This window comes from Mustela nivalis, assembly GCF_964662115.1.
Source record: "Mustela nivalis genome assembly, chromosome: 14".
Classification (NCBI taxonomy): Eukaryota; Metazoa; Chordata; class Mammalia; order Carnivora; family Mustelidae; genus Mustela; species Mustela nivalis.
Window position 1 is genome coordinate 42,859,578 of NC_139033.1, and position 18,542 is coordinate 42,878,119.

Sequence of the window (18,542 nt, forward strand, 5' to 3'; positions counted from 1 at the left end):
CATCCTCCACGTGACTCTATCAAGAATCCTGGGAAATCACCAGAATGGGAACAATGACTGTTTGACAGAAGACCACTGAGAAGAGAGGCATGGAAATACCAGTGGGCATGGAGTCGAACTGTGTGTGCTGACCACACATTGTGAGATCCTGAGTGGGGGGTCCCTTTCCTAGGCCCTGGTTTTGTCATCTGTGAAATTATGGACAAGGTGATGGTGAGGCCTTCTGACAGACCCACTCAGGAATGAGCTGCTCAAAGAGCAGGACTGGCCTGACGTCAGTGAGGTGAGTAACAGTGACTCAGAGTTGAGTGCCCCCCCAAGCTGTTGAGTAGGCCATTAGAGCATTCCCACTGCCACCCACTGCAATCACCCTGACAGCGTGGGCTCACTGGGAACTCCAGTTGCCTTCTGGACCTGGCAAAGACCGAGGCCCCCAAGAGAGGGATGGTAAGGGAGACCCAGAATGCTCTCGGACTGTGTCTTCAAGTCCCAGGGAAGCCAGCTGCTCACTGGAGAAGAGAAGGCCATTGCCTTCGGCATCTCCTTCACCAGGTGAACTCAGTGGACACGACCCTGAATGGCAGGCCCCGTGCTAGCTGAGCAGAAGTGGAAGCAGAAGAGACTCACTGTCCACCCAGGAGGGAGTCACAGCGAGGAGTGGGAAACCGGGGGGCTGGTGCTCAGCCAACGGGCCAAGTCCAGCCACCAGTCAGGTCACAAAGTCTGGCCCTGGCCCTGGGCTGAATCAGCATGAAAAAAAGGAGTGCCCTTTTATAACCCACACCTAGGTGCTGCCTCCTGCCCAGGTGAGCACCACCTTCTTCGAGGCAAGTGCAGGAGCCGTAAGACTTGAGGAAGGCTCCGGTTCAGAGCAGTTCCCAGGCGGACACCATCCTCCACACACACAGGGGAAAGCAGATGCGCACGTCTGACCCCAGCCAATCCCCTGGCTGGAGAAATTATGGGCCTTCTCTCTTTCTGAGACGCAAATCCTCTACACACATGCCATCCGTGGACCCAACTAGCTTCCCACCTGTGATGTGCTGGTAAGTGACTGTTCTCCCCCCTGTTCAAGATGACCAAGAGATCCACTGGGCCAAGTCTCAGGCACAATGATCAGACTCCGTGGGGGAGATACGGTAGACACGACATGCCTCAAGAACCAAGGGGCTCTCAGCCTCCGGGAGCAGAGAAGAGGCAGACGCAAATACCCACGGGACAGAGGAGAGCATGGAAGATGCTAGAAGGTCCAGGTTATGGGTGGGGGATTCAGAAGAAGGGAAGATTCATTTCAACTGGGGGCCAGTTGGCCTTCCAAAACAAGACAGAGCCTGGAGGGACCATGCCTTACGATGTGAGAAGGCCCCAGTGCTAGAGCCGCTCCCGCCACAGTCAGCCAAATCATCTCAAGATAGCCGGTTCTCTCCGATTTCAGATGGACCATTTGCCCTAAGTGCCTCACAGCTTTATGAGAACTAAATGAGAGCTGATTTAAATGCACACTGGGTCAATGAAAGCACCAAATATAAAGTTTTTGTCATCACTCGGCTTCGAATGAGGAGGTAATGAGGAAGGCCGAAAGTACATGAGGGAGAAGGGGGGATAAGGGGTGCAAAGGGGTGCGGGGGACACCTGCCAAAGGCAGGGCTCACGCAAACACCCCCTGGGCTCACATTGGGCCCCAGTGATTTTTTTTTTTAACTCCCACAGATAATTTTGTTGAAGAGACTCTAAGAAGATATGTTACAACACCGAAATTCTTCGGCATCAGGAACATGAAAGTCCCAACCAGAGAGGTGTCTTCCCAGCCCCAAGGGACAGGAACGCAGACACTTACAGTTGTCGGCCAGGGAACCAGGGCCGGGGTCCGGGGTGCTCAGCAAACACTCCTTACATAAACGGACGGGCTCCTTACCTTACTGCCTCCAGCGGGGCGTTACATTCACGCTCCATGTTGACTTGTAACCACAAGCCAGCGGGGCAGATGGCATCTACCCTCGTCCCTGTCAAAGATGGGGAAAGCAGGGCTCCCGGAGGGCACGTGACTGTCCACATCCCGGCTAGCACTGCCAGAAGGGAGCCTGGACCCCTGCCTCCACACCTCCTCCCACTACGCACTTTCTAAGAATTGTTATAGCAGCCGATCGTCACCCCAGCACCTTTCCTGACTTTAGAGATGGTCTCCCGCGTGCTGTTCGGAGCACTCTCCCCGGAACACGTCGCTTTATCAGACCCTTTCATCAAAGGCGGTCCTGTTCTTACTCCCAAAGGTACTGGTTTATTGCAATTCAGAAAGTGGTTTTGTGCATCCCAGAAATGAGTGTCATGGATGCGCTGGTCCTTTCACCACATAAGAATTGATTTGGGTTAAAACCTTCAGTTTGATTGTTTCCAGTCATTGCTTCTTAGAAGAAAGGGCAGGGTATTAGGAAGACAAAAGGGCATTATTATTATTATGGTGGTTGTTGTTGTTTTTACCATGGATACTCTGCCTACAAAGTCAACTGTCAGTGTTGACAGATGGCCAAGCCGCAGGAAGGGGGGATAGGGGGCAAGCTCTTGGTTAAGGTGGCACTAAGGAGCTCGAACCAGCTGGGCTGATCTGGGGTCTGAAATCTGGGCTGGAGCCCAAGTTCTAGCCAGTGAGGGTGGGACGGGGAGCCCTGCCTCCCCCTCCCCCGGATACCCTCTCACTGTAGCTACCCCATGCAGGTCAGTGCCTTTCTACGAGTCTGTGACCTTCTGGCTGCGGCAAATAGGTAGCAAGGGAGAGCAGAGGAATGGGACCTCAGAGAGAAAGCTGAAGCATGTTCAAGGTCAGAGCTACCCTCCCCTTTCATGATCTACCTCGGCCACTTTGGCTAACCTACTTCCTAGGGAATGTTTTCATTCTAATAAAAATTCATGGTTCAAAGGTTTTGGCAGAAGACTGGAAATCACACCCACTCCACAGCTCTGTTGAGGGATGCCTGGTGATGTGTGCTCGGGCTGAGGGGCTCAGAGGCTCCCCTAAATTGGCAGGGACCAGGGGTGGGGGAATAGAACTTCCAATTCCCAGTTCCTGAAGGGAGCAGTGGATTAGTTAAGAAGAGGTTGGGGGCCTTAACAACAAGTGTCCACATGTCCATCAGTGTGGTTGGGTCAGCTCTGATCTCTGCAGCTGGAAGAGCATTTAGCTCTGACCAGGGGGTCTCAGGCCTGTCCAGACACCTCTGGTGTTAGTATGACAGGGAGAGGCCAGAGCACTGCGGGACCTGGGAGAGCTGAGCCATTAGCTAGACAGCGTACGCTGAGGATGAGTTTACCAAATTCACTGTTCATGCCCCCTGTCCGTGGACAGAGAGAACGGGACACAGACTAGGGGAGGAGGCAAGCTGAACCAGAGCATAAGGCTGGTGTGCTGGGGAGCCTCACGGGGAGCCCTGAGCAGACAGCAGGGAAAGGGGGTATTAGGCAGATGGCAGAGATAAGAGAATGCTAGAGGCAAATTCACCAACCACAGTCTTAAAGTCATAGAGTTTAGAGCTGGAAGGCATCTTGGAGATCACCTTCTCCAACCCCCTCTTGCGCAGCTAGGAATTCTGGGTCGTGGCCACGGTGTGGAGCCAAGCCTAAGAGCCAGGTCACTGCTCACACCCCCTGCCCAGCCAACCACTGCTTGTGAGGCCAGTGGTCTTTCTGGCACCCTCCAGCCTCCCCCAGGTATGAACCCCAGCCCCCCGGCTTCAGCGAAGCTAGGAACGCCCTCCTGAGTGACCGTGAGCATCCTGGAGGGTTCCGGGAACCACCCCACCGGCCATTCCAACCAGCCATACCTTGTGTGAATAATGCTGGTCAACGATCCTCGCCAACCCAAAGTCCCCGATCTTGAGCACGAGGTCCTCCGTGCTGATGAAGATGTTGGCAGGCTTCAGGTCCCTGTGCAGCACGTTGGCCGAGTGGATGTACTTGAGCCCTCGGAGCAGCTGGTACATGAACAGCTTCGCGTGCTCCTCCGTCAGCGTGCCCTGCTCCAGCAGGCGCGCCAGGTCCGTCTCCATGTGCTCCTGGACGATGTAGGCCACGCTGAACTTGAACAGCTCGCCCTGCAGGTCAGTGCCCTTGGGCCCCAGAACCTCGTACACCTTCACGATGTTGTCGTGGTCCAGGCGGCGGATGATCTTGATCTCCCGGAGGGCGTGCTTCATGCTTCGGGCGTCACTCAGGACGATCTTCTTAACGGCCACCTTCCGGCAGGCCCTGCTGTCCACGGCCGACAGCACCAGCCCGTTGACGCCAAAGCCCAGGGGCTGGAAGTCAACAAAGCGTCCACCAAGGTCATACCCATAGACACTGGCAATGCAGTCCCCCTTCTCAGCCATCGTCGGCTCAGTGGTAAGGGTCCGCCTGGGCGATGGAGGGGCGGTCAACGTTGGCCAAGCCCCGGGGAGCAGCTTTCCCAGCACACCTCATTCTGTCAAGTCCCAGAGCTGAGGGTTGCTATTTCTCGTGGTGAGGTCACTGCCACCAGCCCTCTGGAGATAGGAGTGGCATCTGTCCATGCTTGCTGAGCTGCGGAAGGTGAAGGCTCAGACTGTTTTCTTGACCCGTGTCAGGAGGGCTGTCCACCAACTCCTCGGTACTCTGAACTCTCCCTGAAATTTAGAATGGCTCATGCTTTCTTCAAATGTAGCATCTTGGAGAGAAAAACCAGTCTCATGATCTATGTGAATGTGATGTTTCCTACCATAATGAGCCTCAAGGTAAAAGATCCAGAAACTCTCCTCTTTGAATCTTGTGTTAAAAGACGTTCCTTCCGTCTGAAATGCAGAACTGTGGCTGGGCTGAGCTCCTGGACTTCTGATGGCCCAAAGCTCAGTTTTATCACAGCGTCCAGCAGCCTGGTAGCTCTTCTCTGCGTCCCAAGCAGGATGAAGGGATCCCAGCAATGGATTCTGGAGGCCTCCAGGGGCTGCTTTCTACTTCTGCCGGCTCCCCTTTCTAGCAGCTCCCCTTAGATGCTGCGACCCAAACCAGGCTGGTGGGCACTGGTGAAGAAAGCCGGAGAAACCCAACCACCTTTCTCGAGCTCTACACCAAGTTACCCAGGAAGTCCCAAAGCCGAGGGGCACTCAACTGCCACGCCAGGATCCTCCAGAGGCCTCCGACGGGGCTGCGTCCTTGGTCACCCCTTCCTCCACGCCACCTTGCACAAGACTGTGCTGCTGGACTCGGACAGGCTGCAGGAACGCGGCATCTTTCAGACCATGTCTCCTTTCCTGTCAAAGAAATAACGTTGGGTAAATTTCCACACTCCAGCCTCCAACACCTTCCCACTTGCGTGTCCTTTGTTAACCAGCCCAAGTGTTATTTGATCTGTCCAGCCAGCTGAAACACTGCTTGCTCAGGGGATTCCAGGCTCTGCGCTGCCCAGCCGCCCCTCCTGCTGTGCACAGCGCTCCCCTGGAAGGGAGAGAAGATGGATTGATTTGATAAGATCGTCAAATGGTGTGCCTTTGATGTAAATGCCTGCTCCCCAGAGGTTCACACACCCAAACTGTGGGTGGGAATGATCTGCTCTGACTTTTGAGAAATTCACTTGTGATGCTCTCTAAACACATACCTCAGTACTAGCTGGGAAGGTTGAGAGTAAAAAGTAACGTGCTGCAGACAGAAAATAAAGGAGCGATAACTTTGTGTTTCTGCTTGGACCCCTTTGCTTCTCCCTTTTGCAAATGTCTCTGGGTATTTTGAGAGAATTTGCCAGGTGCTGATGTTTAATTACATGTGTATCTCTTGCTTTCCAAAGAGGCAGCTTAAGCACACACATCAAATAAGAGAACTTTACTACCACCCTATAAAAGAGACTCTCTGCCCAGCAAAGAAGGGCACAGACTTAGCAAGACACCAGGACCAGCATGGTGAACTGTGTTCTCTTTGATGATGAGGATGTAGCTCTGCAAAGCAATGTTTCAAATCCTATCCTGACTGCCCCCTTGTGGCTGCTGACTCAAATTACAGGCACAGGACCTAAGGGGGAGGGAAAAAACTGCAAAACAAACCATGTAAAATCAGACCTCTGGAGTAAAGGCAATGTCATAGCTTTTAAGGGAGTGTAGGTTTTACAAGTTTATTAAGTCCATAGACATTCAGAGAACAAATACTGTATGCTGCACAAAGGAGTGAATCTGGCAGAGCTATTTCTTAGTACTCATCACCCCGTTGGGTCCTCTATTGGGATGCCTTCGTATCTGAATTTTGCACAACTCTGCAAATGGTAAGTGAGGCAAAACAACAGTTAGCTCAATGTATGAAATTAAGGGGACAAATCAGGAGACACAGATGATCTGAAATAGTAAATAATCAGATCCCCTCTGAAGACTTATGACAAATTTGCCAAGGGTCTGGAACATAGTAAATGCTCAGCAGATGTTAGCTATTGACAACTTTGTTAAAAATTCCCTTGTATTTAAGTAAGATGGACCTACTATTCTAATGTTTTGTCAAGATCTTCAGTGATTCTACTCTGCATGTTTTTACTGGTCCCAGCAGCAAAATAACCTTAGTCTTAGAGAAATTTCAGACTGGGAAGCAATCACAGCAGACAAGTCTAGTGGTCCTTAACTGGGGATGGTGCTCCCCTGTCTGGTTAATTCGACTAGGAGTCACTACTGGCCTTGAAGAGGCAGGGCCATATTGGCTAACCATCCTGCCAAGCAGTTCTGTCAGTGAGTAACTGACACGAGCCCCCGAATGCCAGCACATTCACTGTGAGACCATGATTCTGGTCCAAGTCCTCACTTTGGGAATTTGAGAGCATGGAGGTTCAGAGGAGGCTAGCTCAGTGCTCTAGCATAAACAGGGTCAATAAACATTTGATGAATCGAGAAATGACTACCATTCACTCTGAGGATTCCTTGCCAGTTAGGGACAGTGCTGGGACCACCCTCTGTGCCATATTCTGCGGCCCATGCAGTGATGTCCACCTGGATACCTAATTCAAGGGAACCAAAGAATCACCCCGGTCCCGCATTCTGTTCTCCTCTCTCCCTGTGCATTTGGTAACATAAACCAAACTGGAGCTGCTTTCACTCTCTATCCATATGTCTGGTCCAGTTCCCAAGGGCACAGCAAACGGGCAATTATATATTTTGCTTTATGAGAAGAGATGCTTAAGCCTTCTTCCCTTGCCAGCTCCCACTGGGGTGTAAACAGACAGGACTGAGCACCTAAGCAGGGAGGGAATGACATCACCAGCAAATGAGAGCAGGATTTGTTCCAGATCAGCTGCATTGCAGATAATCTGTGAATAATTAAGAGGTGCTTTATTTATTTTTAAAACTCTTTCCTCTTCCTCTCACACGGGGGCAGGGACCACCTCCCCTGGGTGCACATGGGCACACATGCATGCACACGTGTGTGCCAGTGGTCTCCCTGATGAGCTATCAGCTCCAGCGGGCAAGGGCCATGTTCCCTTGGGAAGAGTTGGTCCAGCCACTCGGCCTTTCTCATGGGCCTCTAAGTACACTTTTTCAATTCCTGCCTTCCTTCTTTGCCTGCACCTTCCCGGTTCCCGAAATGTCCTCCTGCTTCCTCCCCACTTGCTGAAATCCTACCCATCACTCAGAATCCAGATGACATCTCACTTCCACTCCAGAGTTCCCATTCCTGGAGTGTCCCCGGTGACATTCTCCCTGCTCTCCGCTCCTGCAGTGTTGGTGCGTCTGCTGTGTGACATTTACCATATCTGAATCTGGGCTGCTCGGTAGCTTTTAATCCATGACCATCTCCCAGCTAGACTTCAAGCTCCTCAGGCTCTAGCACAAAGCTGCCCTTGGACAATGACTGTGGCTTGGGAGTGTCTGAGAACACTTGTCCGTTAAGTCTACAAAGTGGTTATGCCCACATGTCCTGCAAGGTCAGCCTCCCCTCCCTGTGTCTGCTGCCTCAATACAACTTGCTCCAGAAGGTTCTTCTCACGACAAGCCCCAACCACCCAGACACACCGCCACCCCCTTGGGAGCACCTTCTGCTCCAGAATTCCAGCACTAAGCAGGCAGCCCCTGACCGGCCGTTTCTCTGTTCCCGTGTGAGTTTGTTGTTCCTCATCCCTTCTCAGTCCTCTTTACTTTCTCAGTTTCTAGAATTCCTCTATAATTTCCTGGGTAAACCTCTGCCTTTCTCCACAGGTGGGCTGATTACAAAACACCGAGTCCCTAAGACGTCTTGGATTAGTGGTTCATTGTTTGTGTGACACACCAGGGGGCGTGGGCCTACGGGTCCTGGAGAGAGGCAGACCCAGCATCTGGAGATGTGCCCACCTGGGTAGAGGAGTGATTCTGGCAACTTCTTAGGGCAAAGCACAGCCATGCTCCGTTTGAATTTGGTGGCTCAGAGCTGCTCTGAATCAGGTGTGACTTCCAACCAGGGAGCTGGCATTCACCTTGAAGGAAGGAAAGGTCATGGGTTCAGCTGTGCTCGAATGACAATGAGCAAGAACACGTGTAACTCCTGCAAGGACAGCCCGGGCTCCGGTGATTCATGGTGAATGTCGTCATAAAATTCAGGAGTAGAAATATCTATCCCCAGGACTGGATGGAGCTAGCAACGGAGCTTCATCTCTCCACTGATTTCTCCTGGACTCTCCTGCCAATACCTTATCTGAGGCCAATTAATTATCCTCTTACACATCCAGCCTTCTAACATGTAGAGGCAAACCAGAGACGAGATGGTGTGTGCCAACTGTCCCTTGCTGGGTTTCCTGGGGATCTGGTTTACAAAGCGGCTTTGGAAAGTCTAAATTTAGACTCCATTCTGCCTGTTCAGATCCTCTCAAGCCTCATGCTGCCATCAACTCTCAGCAGGAATGATGGATGGCCCCCGATGAGGTGCTGATATTTCACAGACAGAGCTTTCTTTTCTCTCCTGAGCACCCAAAAACTTGCAGGAAATCCTTTTCAGGCAAGGCTAATGTTTACAGTTGAACAGGCTACGCACTGCAAAAATTCTAGGTGGCACCATTTACGTTAGAGTCCAGTCTGTCTGACTCTAAGGTTCGTGACCCTAATCACCATAGCCCATGTGAACGAAGTCCTCTAGACCAGAGATCAGCAAATTTTTTCTGTAAAGGGCAAGAGGATAAACACCTAAGGCTTTGCAGGACAGACCTTCCATGTTGCAGCTACTCCAGCCTTGCTTTCCAGCACAAAAGCAGACACAGATAATACCCAAAAGAAGTGCATGGCCGCATTTAAAAAATGTTTATTTACAAAGAAGAGGTGGGAGACTGAATTTGGTGAGGAGGCTGCAGTTTGTCGCCCCTGTTCTAGACGGTGTAGGAACATTCTCTAGCTTGTTCCCGAGGTGGCACTGAAGTGTGCTATGACTCAGACCTTTCCTGCTCCCCGTGCATGGTCTCCTCCCTTCTGGCCTCAGACCTCCAGCTGCCTCTCATGGTGGCCCAACCCCAGGCCTGCCTGCCCTCCCAGGGAGCTACCCTGGGCCAAGTTGAGCTCATCTGCAGGTTTCCTGGCCTCAGGGCGCACAGGCTACCCTCTGTCTCTGTGATTCTCAGCTATTGCTGACTGCCTTACTCCTACTCAGCTGGCCTTTACCAGAGGCTATCTGGAGAGGCAGAGAAGGTGAGGTGATGAAGACAGGGTAGCCGCCCAGACTGAGAGGTCACCATGGGCCAGGAGCTGCGCCCGAGGATTTCGGTTTGTGTCCTGCTCCCATGAAGACCCCAGAGGGAAGTGACTTGCCCAAAGTCACCCACTAGCAGTTGACATCTCTAGAAATGACCTCTCAGCACTGTTAACATGTGATCTGAGCCCAAGTGAGTGACCCTCACCACGAAGCACCTAGGGCCCATGTGACTTCCGAGGCCCAAGGAAGGGAAAATTGGGGGACAGGCGCACCTGTGGTACTTCCCAAAGGAAAGCAGCCCCAGTGTGGAGACCATGATTCCCTGCCCACTTTATGGAAACAGAAACTGAGAAACAGAACATTAAAATGAGATTAAGTGGGGCGCCTGGGTGGTTCAGTGGTTTGGGCTGCTGCCTTTGGCTCGGGTCATGATCTCAGGGTCCTGGGATCGAGCCCCGCATCGGGCTCCCTGCTCCACAGGAAGCCTGCTTCCCTCTCTCTCTCTCTCTGCCTGCCTCTCTGCCTACTTGTGATCTCCGTCTTTCAAATAAATAAATAAAATCTTTAAAAAAAAAAAATAAAATAAAATGAGATTAAGAGTTAAGAAAAAAACCAAAACCAAAACAAAAAACTGCAAGCTTAAACAACCATCCCACGCCCTTCCAACCAGTTCTTGGACTCTTCTCTCACGTAAGCCTCCGGTACACCAGAGCCCAGGCTGCAGAGACCGGCCATCCCAGACGTGAACGGAGCTGAGTGTTCTCCCAGCTCCCTGACCTCACAAGGTCCTGGTGCTGACATGGGCCACCAACCAGGAACCATTCCCACTTCCTCCGGGTGAACAAAAACAGGTCTGCGTGAACCAGCAAGCAGCTGAGCCCGACCAGGGATGACCCACCATGGTTCCGACCCAGGGTTTCTCAGCCTCGACGTGACTGACACCGTGAGCCTGGTCATTCTCAGCTGGGGGGCTGACCTATGCACTCTAGGATTTTGGCAGCACCTCTACATGCCAGAGCACCCCTGAGTTGTGACAACCAAAAGGTCTTTAAACACTGAGACTGATCGCTGGTGGAGGAGGCACCCCATCGCTCCCAGCGGAGAACCACTGGTCTAAAGCAGCCGTTTCTAGAACTGGAGAAGAGTTACTTGTTTTATGCAGCTGTACGGCGCGCTGTTGTCAACAGTTCAGGAACCCTGGTCTCTGCTTACTAAATGTCAATAGCATTTCTGGTTCCTGTGACAACCTCACACATTTCCAAAACCCCGTAAGGCAAGGGGATATCCCACACCAGCCCTGTTGAGGGCCTTGAGTCAAAGGCGTGGTAACCCAGTCCCTCCTTGGCAGCCATTGGCTTAGGGGTTGGTTATAGGATCCTGTTTAGAATGGTTAAGTCTTAAAGGAAATCCTGCTTCGGGGGATGGTGCTCAGGAAAAGGCCTCCTTCCCAAGAAGAAACCACTCTGTCCCTGGATGTCTGTGGGAGAGAAAGTGCTGTTGGTGCTACTGCAATCACTTTGAAACCACACAGGGACAAGCCTGGGGACAAAGGCCAGCACAGGAGAGCTGGCAGATGGGGGGGGGGGGTGCTGACATTGCTGAGTGGCCGAGCCAAACCTGGAAATGCCCACCTCCAGCTTTCTTGCCCCGTGAGGCTGCTAAGCTCTATTTCTGTCTAAGACATTTTCACCGCCTTTTCCCCCTTTTATTTGAAGGGGACATGATGTGACAGTAACTTGCCAGGGACATGGTTGATGGGAGCGGGAGAGGAAGAGGTGCAGAGCGCAGGGCTCCGGACTTCCAGGAGCTTGTGGTCCGACTGAGAAAGAGGAACCAGAGCAGTAACAATTACAGAAACAATCGAGAGCCCTCAGCACGTGTGCGAGTTAGGACGCGGCAGACGGAGGACGGACCAGTCCAAGCCGGGCACGGAGGCTGCGGAAGGCACGTTCTGAGACGGCCCCCAACGACCCCCGCCTCCTGGTTTCAGGCCCTGAGTAATCCCCTCCTCATAAGAGCGTGCTGGACTTCCTGACCGTCTTCTAAGGAACAGCGAGGCAGAAGTAATGAGATGTCCGCTCTCCAATGAGGTTATAAAGAGGCCATGGCTTTCCTCGTGGGTGATCACTCTCAGGGAAGCCAGGGGAGGCAGCCCTAGGGGGTCATCCACGTGAGTTCTTTTTCCTTGTCTTTAAGATTTTATTTACTTATGTGAGAGAGAGATTAAGAGAATGAGTAGAAGGAGGGGCAGAGGGAGAAGCAGACTCCCTACAGAGCAGGGAGCCCGAAGTGGGACTCGATCCCAGGACCCTGGGATCGTGACCTGAGCCAAAGGCAGACGCTTAACCGACTGAGCCACCCAGGGCCCCTCGGCAGGAGTTCTTGCAAGGAGGCCTTCTGACGCCCCCTGGCCACCACAGGGGCAATCTTAGAAGCAGACCTTCCCTGAGGTGAGCCGTGAGAAGGAAAAAAAGCATGAATTCTCACAAGAGATTTTATGTCACAGGCACCCACTAAGCTGTGCCCAGTGTCCTGACCACAGAAACCATGTGACAATAAATGCTGCTCAAGTGCCTGAATTTTCAGATGTTGTTCTACAGTGACAAACCACCAATGCCTCAGAAGGGACTTGGAGATCTGCAGCTCTTGACGTTTCCAAGACAGAAAGGATGCAACGCTGGCCTCTGACTTTGAGAATTCTTGGGCCAGGGGTCCTGGGTCTTACCTGGCTTGGATTTCATCATATTCCAGAGCCCGACAGAGTCTGTGGTTGGGCGGGGGGGGGGGGGGGGGGTACACGTCACCTCTCTTGTTTCAATGATAGAGCCCTAGTGTCTCGTCCTGGGTCCCATATACAGTAGGGACTTAAGAAATTGATACCCAATGACACAGGAAAGCTTACATGCTTGCAGGAAGAGTTTGGTTATGACCGAATATAACCTGAATGGGAAGAGAAATCAAAAATGGGTCCCTGAAGCCCAGATCAGAAAGCTTTTGGAATCCCTCCAATGAGAGCAGGAGGTAAAGGTGGGGGTTGAAGCAGGATGCCACAGGGACCCCAAAAGAGCATAGTGACCGGAAGGCACTTCCTTGCCAAGGAAGGAAGGGCGGGTCCTGAGGCAGTTAGCACTGTGTTATCTCTGACTCTGAGTTCAGATGGGTCTTACCCTGGCAGCAACAGCAGCGATACTCCAGGACTTGGGAGAAACAGCTCTTCCTGGCCTTCCAGGCTTCGAAATGAAGTCCCAGCCCTCCAAACGCCCTCCGGCTGGGAGGTGAGGCAGCTGGGGGAGTTTAGGCGAAGTGAGCCGCCCTGCTGGGAGGACAGGAGGCCTCTCCTCGCTGTGGAAGCCCAGGTGCACAGGCAGACAGCTGCCGCAAGTGTTGGCCGGCGATGCCAACTCAGGCCACATTTCCTGTCCTGTGCCTCTCCCATGACCAGCACCACTGCCGACCGAGGGCCTGCCTGGGACGTCCCTCTGCACAGGGACGCCAGGACAGCCACCAGCCTAGCCAAGCACATCCCTAAAAATACATCTCAGGCAGGGGAGCAGGTCCCGGTGAGCATCCTCCCCTGGGGTGTGCAAAGGTCTGAATGTTCCTGGAGGCGGTGATGCCACCCACCCTGGCTTGCTTCCCTTATAAGGTTTCTTCGAGAACACACGGGGCGGGGGCGGGGGGATGCGGAGTAAGAAACAGGAGGGGAACCGGTTTTGTCTTCCTCTCTCTGAGAGGAGCAAGAGGAGAGCTACTGGGGGCAGGAAGAGAAAAGTTAGCAGAGGGAGCGTCAGACCTTGGGGTTGTCACCTCCTCCCCCAAGTGCAACGTGCAGGAGCGTGCAGTTTGGTCTTTGCTCTGTCTTTTCTTTTGAAAATTACATAACCAGGGCCGCCTGGGTGGCTCAGTGGGTTAAAGCCTCTGCCTTCAGCTCAGGTCATGATCTCAGGGTCCTGGGACAGAGTCTCTCGTTGGGCTCTCTGCTCAGCAGGGAGCCTGCTCCTCCCCCCCCCACCCCGCCTGTCTCTTGGTCTACTTGTGATCTCTCTGTCTGTCAAATAAATAAATAAAATCTTTAAAACAAAAAAAAAGAAAAGAAAATTACCTAACTAGCCAGGGAGAACAAAGACTTCGCAGGCCTCCCAGCAGCATCACGGAGAGAATGCCCCCAGAAGCAGGCGCCCTGGAGCGCCACGCCCACATCAGTGCAAAGCTGGGGAGGGGGACAGGGAGAGTCCCCACATGTGAAGTGTGGGTGCTGGTCCCCAGGGGGACGGCCCTGGCTGCGGAGGCTGGGAGTCTGACTTCAGGATGGATCACACGGGTCTGTGTCACCCAATGAATCCTTCTGGGTTTAGACAACTCCTTCACTCACTTGACCTTTGTCGATGCAAGGAGAAACTTCTTAGTTGTTCTTTTTTTTTTTTTTTTTTTTAAGAAAAGAAATCTGGGATAGCCAAAGACTTCTTTCAAAATCTAAATCAGGGCAGTTATGATTTCAGTGGCTAAATAAGGTGAGGCCCCCATTTGGATTTGGGGCCTGCTCTATTCTAAAGGGCAGACATCCCAGCCGGGGGTAAGCGTCTCAAAAGCGGAATTAAAGCAGAAATTAAAGCAGAAATCTTTAATTTCTGCCGCATTTGCTTCAGCACCTGCTGCACGGAGTCCATAGATGAACTGTGCCTTCCCTGACTTTGGAGATTACTCTCTGTGAGGCAAGATTTAATAAGCCATCGTGGGAAAGCACAAAGCTGCTGGTCCCGGAGGAACTCCTTGTTCAGACCTCACTTTTCCTACCAAACTTCTGGACCCACACGTGGGACTACTTACTCCCTGCCCGCAGGGGGCGCCCATGGCAGTGTGGGGAAGATCCCTGATTTGTAGTTATGGGATTCAGCATTAAGGTGTGTTGCTTTTAGCCCAGAAATGGCAAACAGGTATCAGACGTATTACTATCAACCCATCTTGCGCCTATGGCAGCTGTTGGCAATCGGTGATCACCTTCTCTTTCCTGATGAGCCAGCGAACCCAGCACCCCTGAGAGCCTCTGCCGACCACCTTGAGCTGGCTGTCAGAGCAGAGCCTGGAGGCATCCACATCCCATGCGGCTCTCTCTGGCCTCACACCGCTAATTCCCGGCTTCGGTCCCTCTCTTCCCCTGGCTAATTCTGACTCATCCTGTAAGTCTAAGTCTAAAATGTCCCTTCATCCAGAAAGCCTTCCCTGATGATGCTCTTTGCCCTCCCCAGACCAGCCTGTCTGTCAGGCTGCATCCCCTGGTTCTGTCCTCACGTCACTCTTCTCCCGTTCTGTTTCTGCTTTAATTGCTTGTCTTCTGTGTCTGCCCAGAAGCTCGGTGAGGGCAAGGGCTCCATCCTCCACATGTGCCACAGCCCCAGTGCCCCATTCCTAACCGGCTCGGTGACAAATCATAACATTCGGGCAGCACAAAGGCACCCCGGGACCTCCCCTGCTCCACATCATCTATAAATGCAGATTTGTAATACTCACGCCTCCCTCCCCCTGAGAGACGCCAACCAGACGGGAGGATTTCACGTCTTGTCCGATTCGAAGCCTGCATTCAGTCCCTTTAAATCTGACAGAGTTCTTAACTTCTCACCCAGTCCCCTGGCCCGCTACCCAGCAAATGTGCGCACACGCTACCTCCTACTAGTCCCATGGAGGCTAATCATTTCCAGGGCTTGTGCTCACGGGGACAGAGAAATCATTCGTAGAGCAGAAAAAAGTTCCCTCTCCTGGGGACTGCATCTCCCTGTTCACAAGCGGTAGAAGACGTATTTTGACGGCTCAGGAGACCACCACAATCCCCGGACCACACGGGGCTGTCACAGCCAATGAGAAAAGTCACTGGGGGCGCCTGGGTGGCTCAGTGGGTTAAGCTGCTGCCTTCGGCTCAGGTCATGGTCTCGGGGTCCTGGGATCGAGACCCGCATGGGGCTCTCTGCTCATCTGGGAGCCTGCTCCCCCCCCCCTCTCTGCCTGCCTCTCTGCCTACTTGTGATCTCTGTCTGTCAAATACATAAATAAAATCTTTGAAAAAAAAAAAAAAGTCACGGGACCCGAGTTCGAGTCCTGAGGCTGCCTGTGAGCAATCCAGGAGGAGTGTCAAGTCTGTGAAGCGGGAACAACCTCACTGCCCCACTTCCTCAGGGGGATAAACAAACAGAGGCCAGTGAGCCAAACACACTTTCAAACGTAGAAACCGTATACTGGAGGGAAGTCATAACTTCCTAACTTCTGCAGGGACACTAGCTGGGTTCTAGGGGGTTTGAGACGTGACCCTTTCTCATTCCTCAGGCTTGTCCCTTCATGTTCTTCCAAGAGGGAGTGGCCTCAACGTGGGGAGAGACACTGGCCCACCAGCTACTGCACATATGTTTTAAGTCTTGGTGTTTTGGGTTTTGTCAGAGGCAGGTGGCAGGGAACTTGAGGCTAAATTATTTCTATCTTCTTACGACCCAGCACACACTGCAACATCCAGCCCCGAATGGGGTGTCTAGCAATGGATCTACAATGAATCACAGGCGTAGACTGCGTATATCCTCCCGCCACCCCTCCACCCCCACCAATCCAGGTGGGGAAATCCTAATCCCCAGTGGGATGGTATTATGAGGCGGGGTCTTCGGGAGGGGATTACATCATAAGGATGGAGCCTTCACAAATGGTAGTAAGGCCCTTATGAAAGGAACCCCAGAGATCTCTTTTGTCCCTTCCACCATGGAAGGACACAGTGAGACATCAGCGGTCCTTATCAGAACCCAACCACGTTGGCAGCCTGATCCTGGACTTCCAGGCCTCCATAACCACGAGAAATAAATTCCTGTTATTTATGAGCCGCCCAGTCTGTGGTAGAAGAGTCTGAACTGACTGAGACATTCACAAAGTGCCTCACCAAGTTCATTACGGCAACAGAATCCACTCTATTCTAACTTCCTGACCTCTGCTGCCAAGCGTCCAGTGCCCTCTCTTCTGCTCTCCTGGTGAAGTCCTCCTTCCCTCGAAGGTGATTAGACCCTCCCAGTCGGAACCACGTGCCACATAGATTCCATCGCAGGAACGGGCCCTCCTGGAGAAGCAGCAGGTGCTGCTGGCTGCCTGCTTTAGGAGGGACCCCAGTGAGCGTCGCTGGTCTCTGAGGAAGAGTGAATCCCCTGCAAACCTATACGAGATTCCGCACAGGGAGAAGCCTCTCGGGTCTTAATGGCCAGGATCCCACGGAAGGCCATCCAACCCCACTGGACGCGGAAAGGGGAGGACGGCAGTGGTCAGCCTTCAGCTCGCTGGAGAACGGGACAGAAGCTCCTCCTGCCTGGTGGGGAGAGAAGGAAGAACGGAAAAGCAAGCAACAGAGGCAGGAGAGGAGGAGGAAGCTGGGAGGTGGGCGGTGGACCCAGGATCGCACCCCTCCCTCTCCCAGGGCTCCTAAACAAGGCAAAAGAACCCGATCCCTGATGGTGACACTGGGCTTCCCACCAGCTGGCATGTGCATTCTTAGCTGCGTTTCATGTCATCTGGATAAAGATGGCCGTTCTCACCTCAAGGTGAGGCTACGCACCCACTCAGTCCTCACTGACCGCAGCAGGAACCAGAATCCCTGCCATGTAAGAAAACTGAGGCCCAGAAACAGGAAAGGACTCTTCGGGGGTTAGTCAGGGAGGCCTGCAGAGTGCTCCAGCAGCAGATTTTGGGAAGAGGTCCTTCCAGCCATGTCTTGGGCCTCAGAATGACCTTAAGAAGGATCTTCCAGCCAAGATCCTTCTTCCCAAGAATGAGGAAGGGGATCCCGACCCAGTGACAAAGAGCTCCACACAACGAAGAACGGCAAGCTGGGAAGGAGCAGCTCTTCCTCCTCCAATTCAGTATAATTAGTGTGTATCAGGGAAACAAAAGCCACATATGGACCGTGTGGCAGCCGCTGTCAGCTCTCCAAACTGCAATCCTCCCCCTTCACTGAGAGCAGAGCTGGGAGCCAGGCGACTGTGAACTGGTCTGTGTCGCCACTGAGGACGTGCTGGGCTGGTGCCTCGCACGGCGCCCGGCCTCTGGAGCCGCGAGCCCGTGTGTGGTCCTGAGGAGAGTTCCAGGTTCATTTTAGTCTGAGGACAGCTGGGCCCCCAAGGCCGGGAGCCAGAGATGCCGCTGTCCCTTCCGATATAACGAAGGCAGTGAACAATCAGGGGGATGCGGACGCCTTATGCTCATACGCACCCGTGAGCAACCGAGCACTCGGAACCCTGACACTTCAAGGCAAGGAGTGGGCCTGAGTTGGGGGAACAGGTTTGAAGAGGAGGACTAGGGAGAGAGAAGGAGAAGGATGTTAGGGAGGAGGAATGAGAGAGAAAGGAGCGGAGTAAAGGGAAGAAAGAGGGACCCCATGTCCATTCCCACAGGCAGTCACCTGCCTTCCTTCTCCATTGTTCGGCTGCTGTGAGCCCTTGGTACACGCGGACCCATCTCCCCAACTGGGAGCCTTAGACACACACATCAATAAAGTCCTCAGCGTGGCAAATGCAGGAACCTTGACAACAGCGGCAGCATGACCAACACAACACCACGCGCTAGCTGGACAAATGTCACGCTGGTCGGCGGCCAAGAACTCCACAGCTCTCCCAGGTACAGGGAGTCCTGGGCCGAGAACTGGATTTTACCTGCACGGTGCAGTCGGCCGGAAACCCGACCGGGGCCGGCACCGCGGCCAGCGCAGCGGGAGTGTGAGGTCAGCAAGGCGCTGGACGGTGACGCACTCACACGTTCCTTTGCTGCCCCTTTCCCCTGCACACTGCAGATAAACGAACTTCAGGATTTATTGGGTTTTAAAAAGAAACAGCACAAACCAGGCTCTGTCTTCTTGTTGTGACCCAGAGCTCTCATGTGCTGGGAACGAGAGGGCAGTCAATGGG

The 18,542-nt window shown here is 53.1% G+C and overlaps 1 protein-coding gene across 5 annotated transcripts in view; it reads right to left on the reverse strand.

Annotated features, from left to right (window-relative positions):
- MAPK4 (mitogen-activated protein kinase 4) overlaps nt 1-18,542 on the reverse strand; it is a 145,588-nt gene that overhangs the window by 45,241 nt on the left and 81,805 nt on the right. For 3 of the 5 annotated variants that reach the window (XM_082699023.1, XM_082699020.1, XM_082699021.1), the window contains one exon: nt 3,816-5,258. In XM_082699023.1, coding sequence (XP_082555149.1) covers nt 3,816-4,361 — 546 coding nt within the window. In that variant the 5' untranslated portion in view covers nt 4,362-5,258. Of the gene's footprint in view, nt 1-3,815; nt 5,259-12,791; nt 13,253-18,542 lie in introns of those variants that run through there. The other 2 variants (XM_082699024.1, XM_082699022.1) reach the window with 2 other exon arrangements.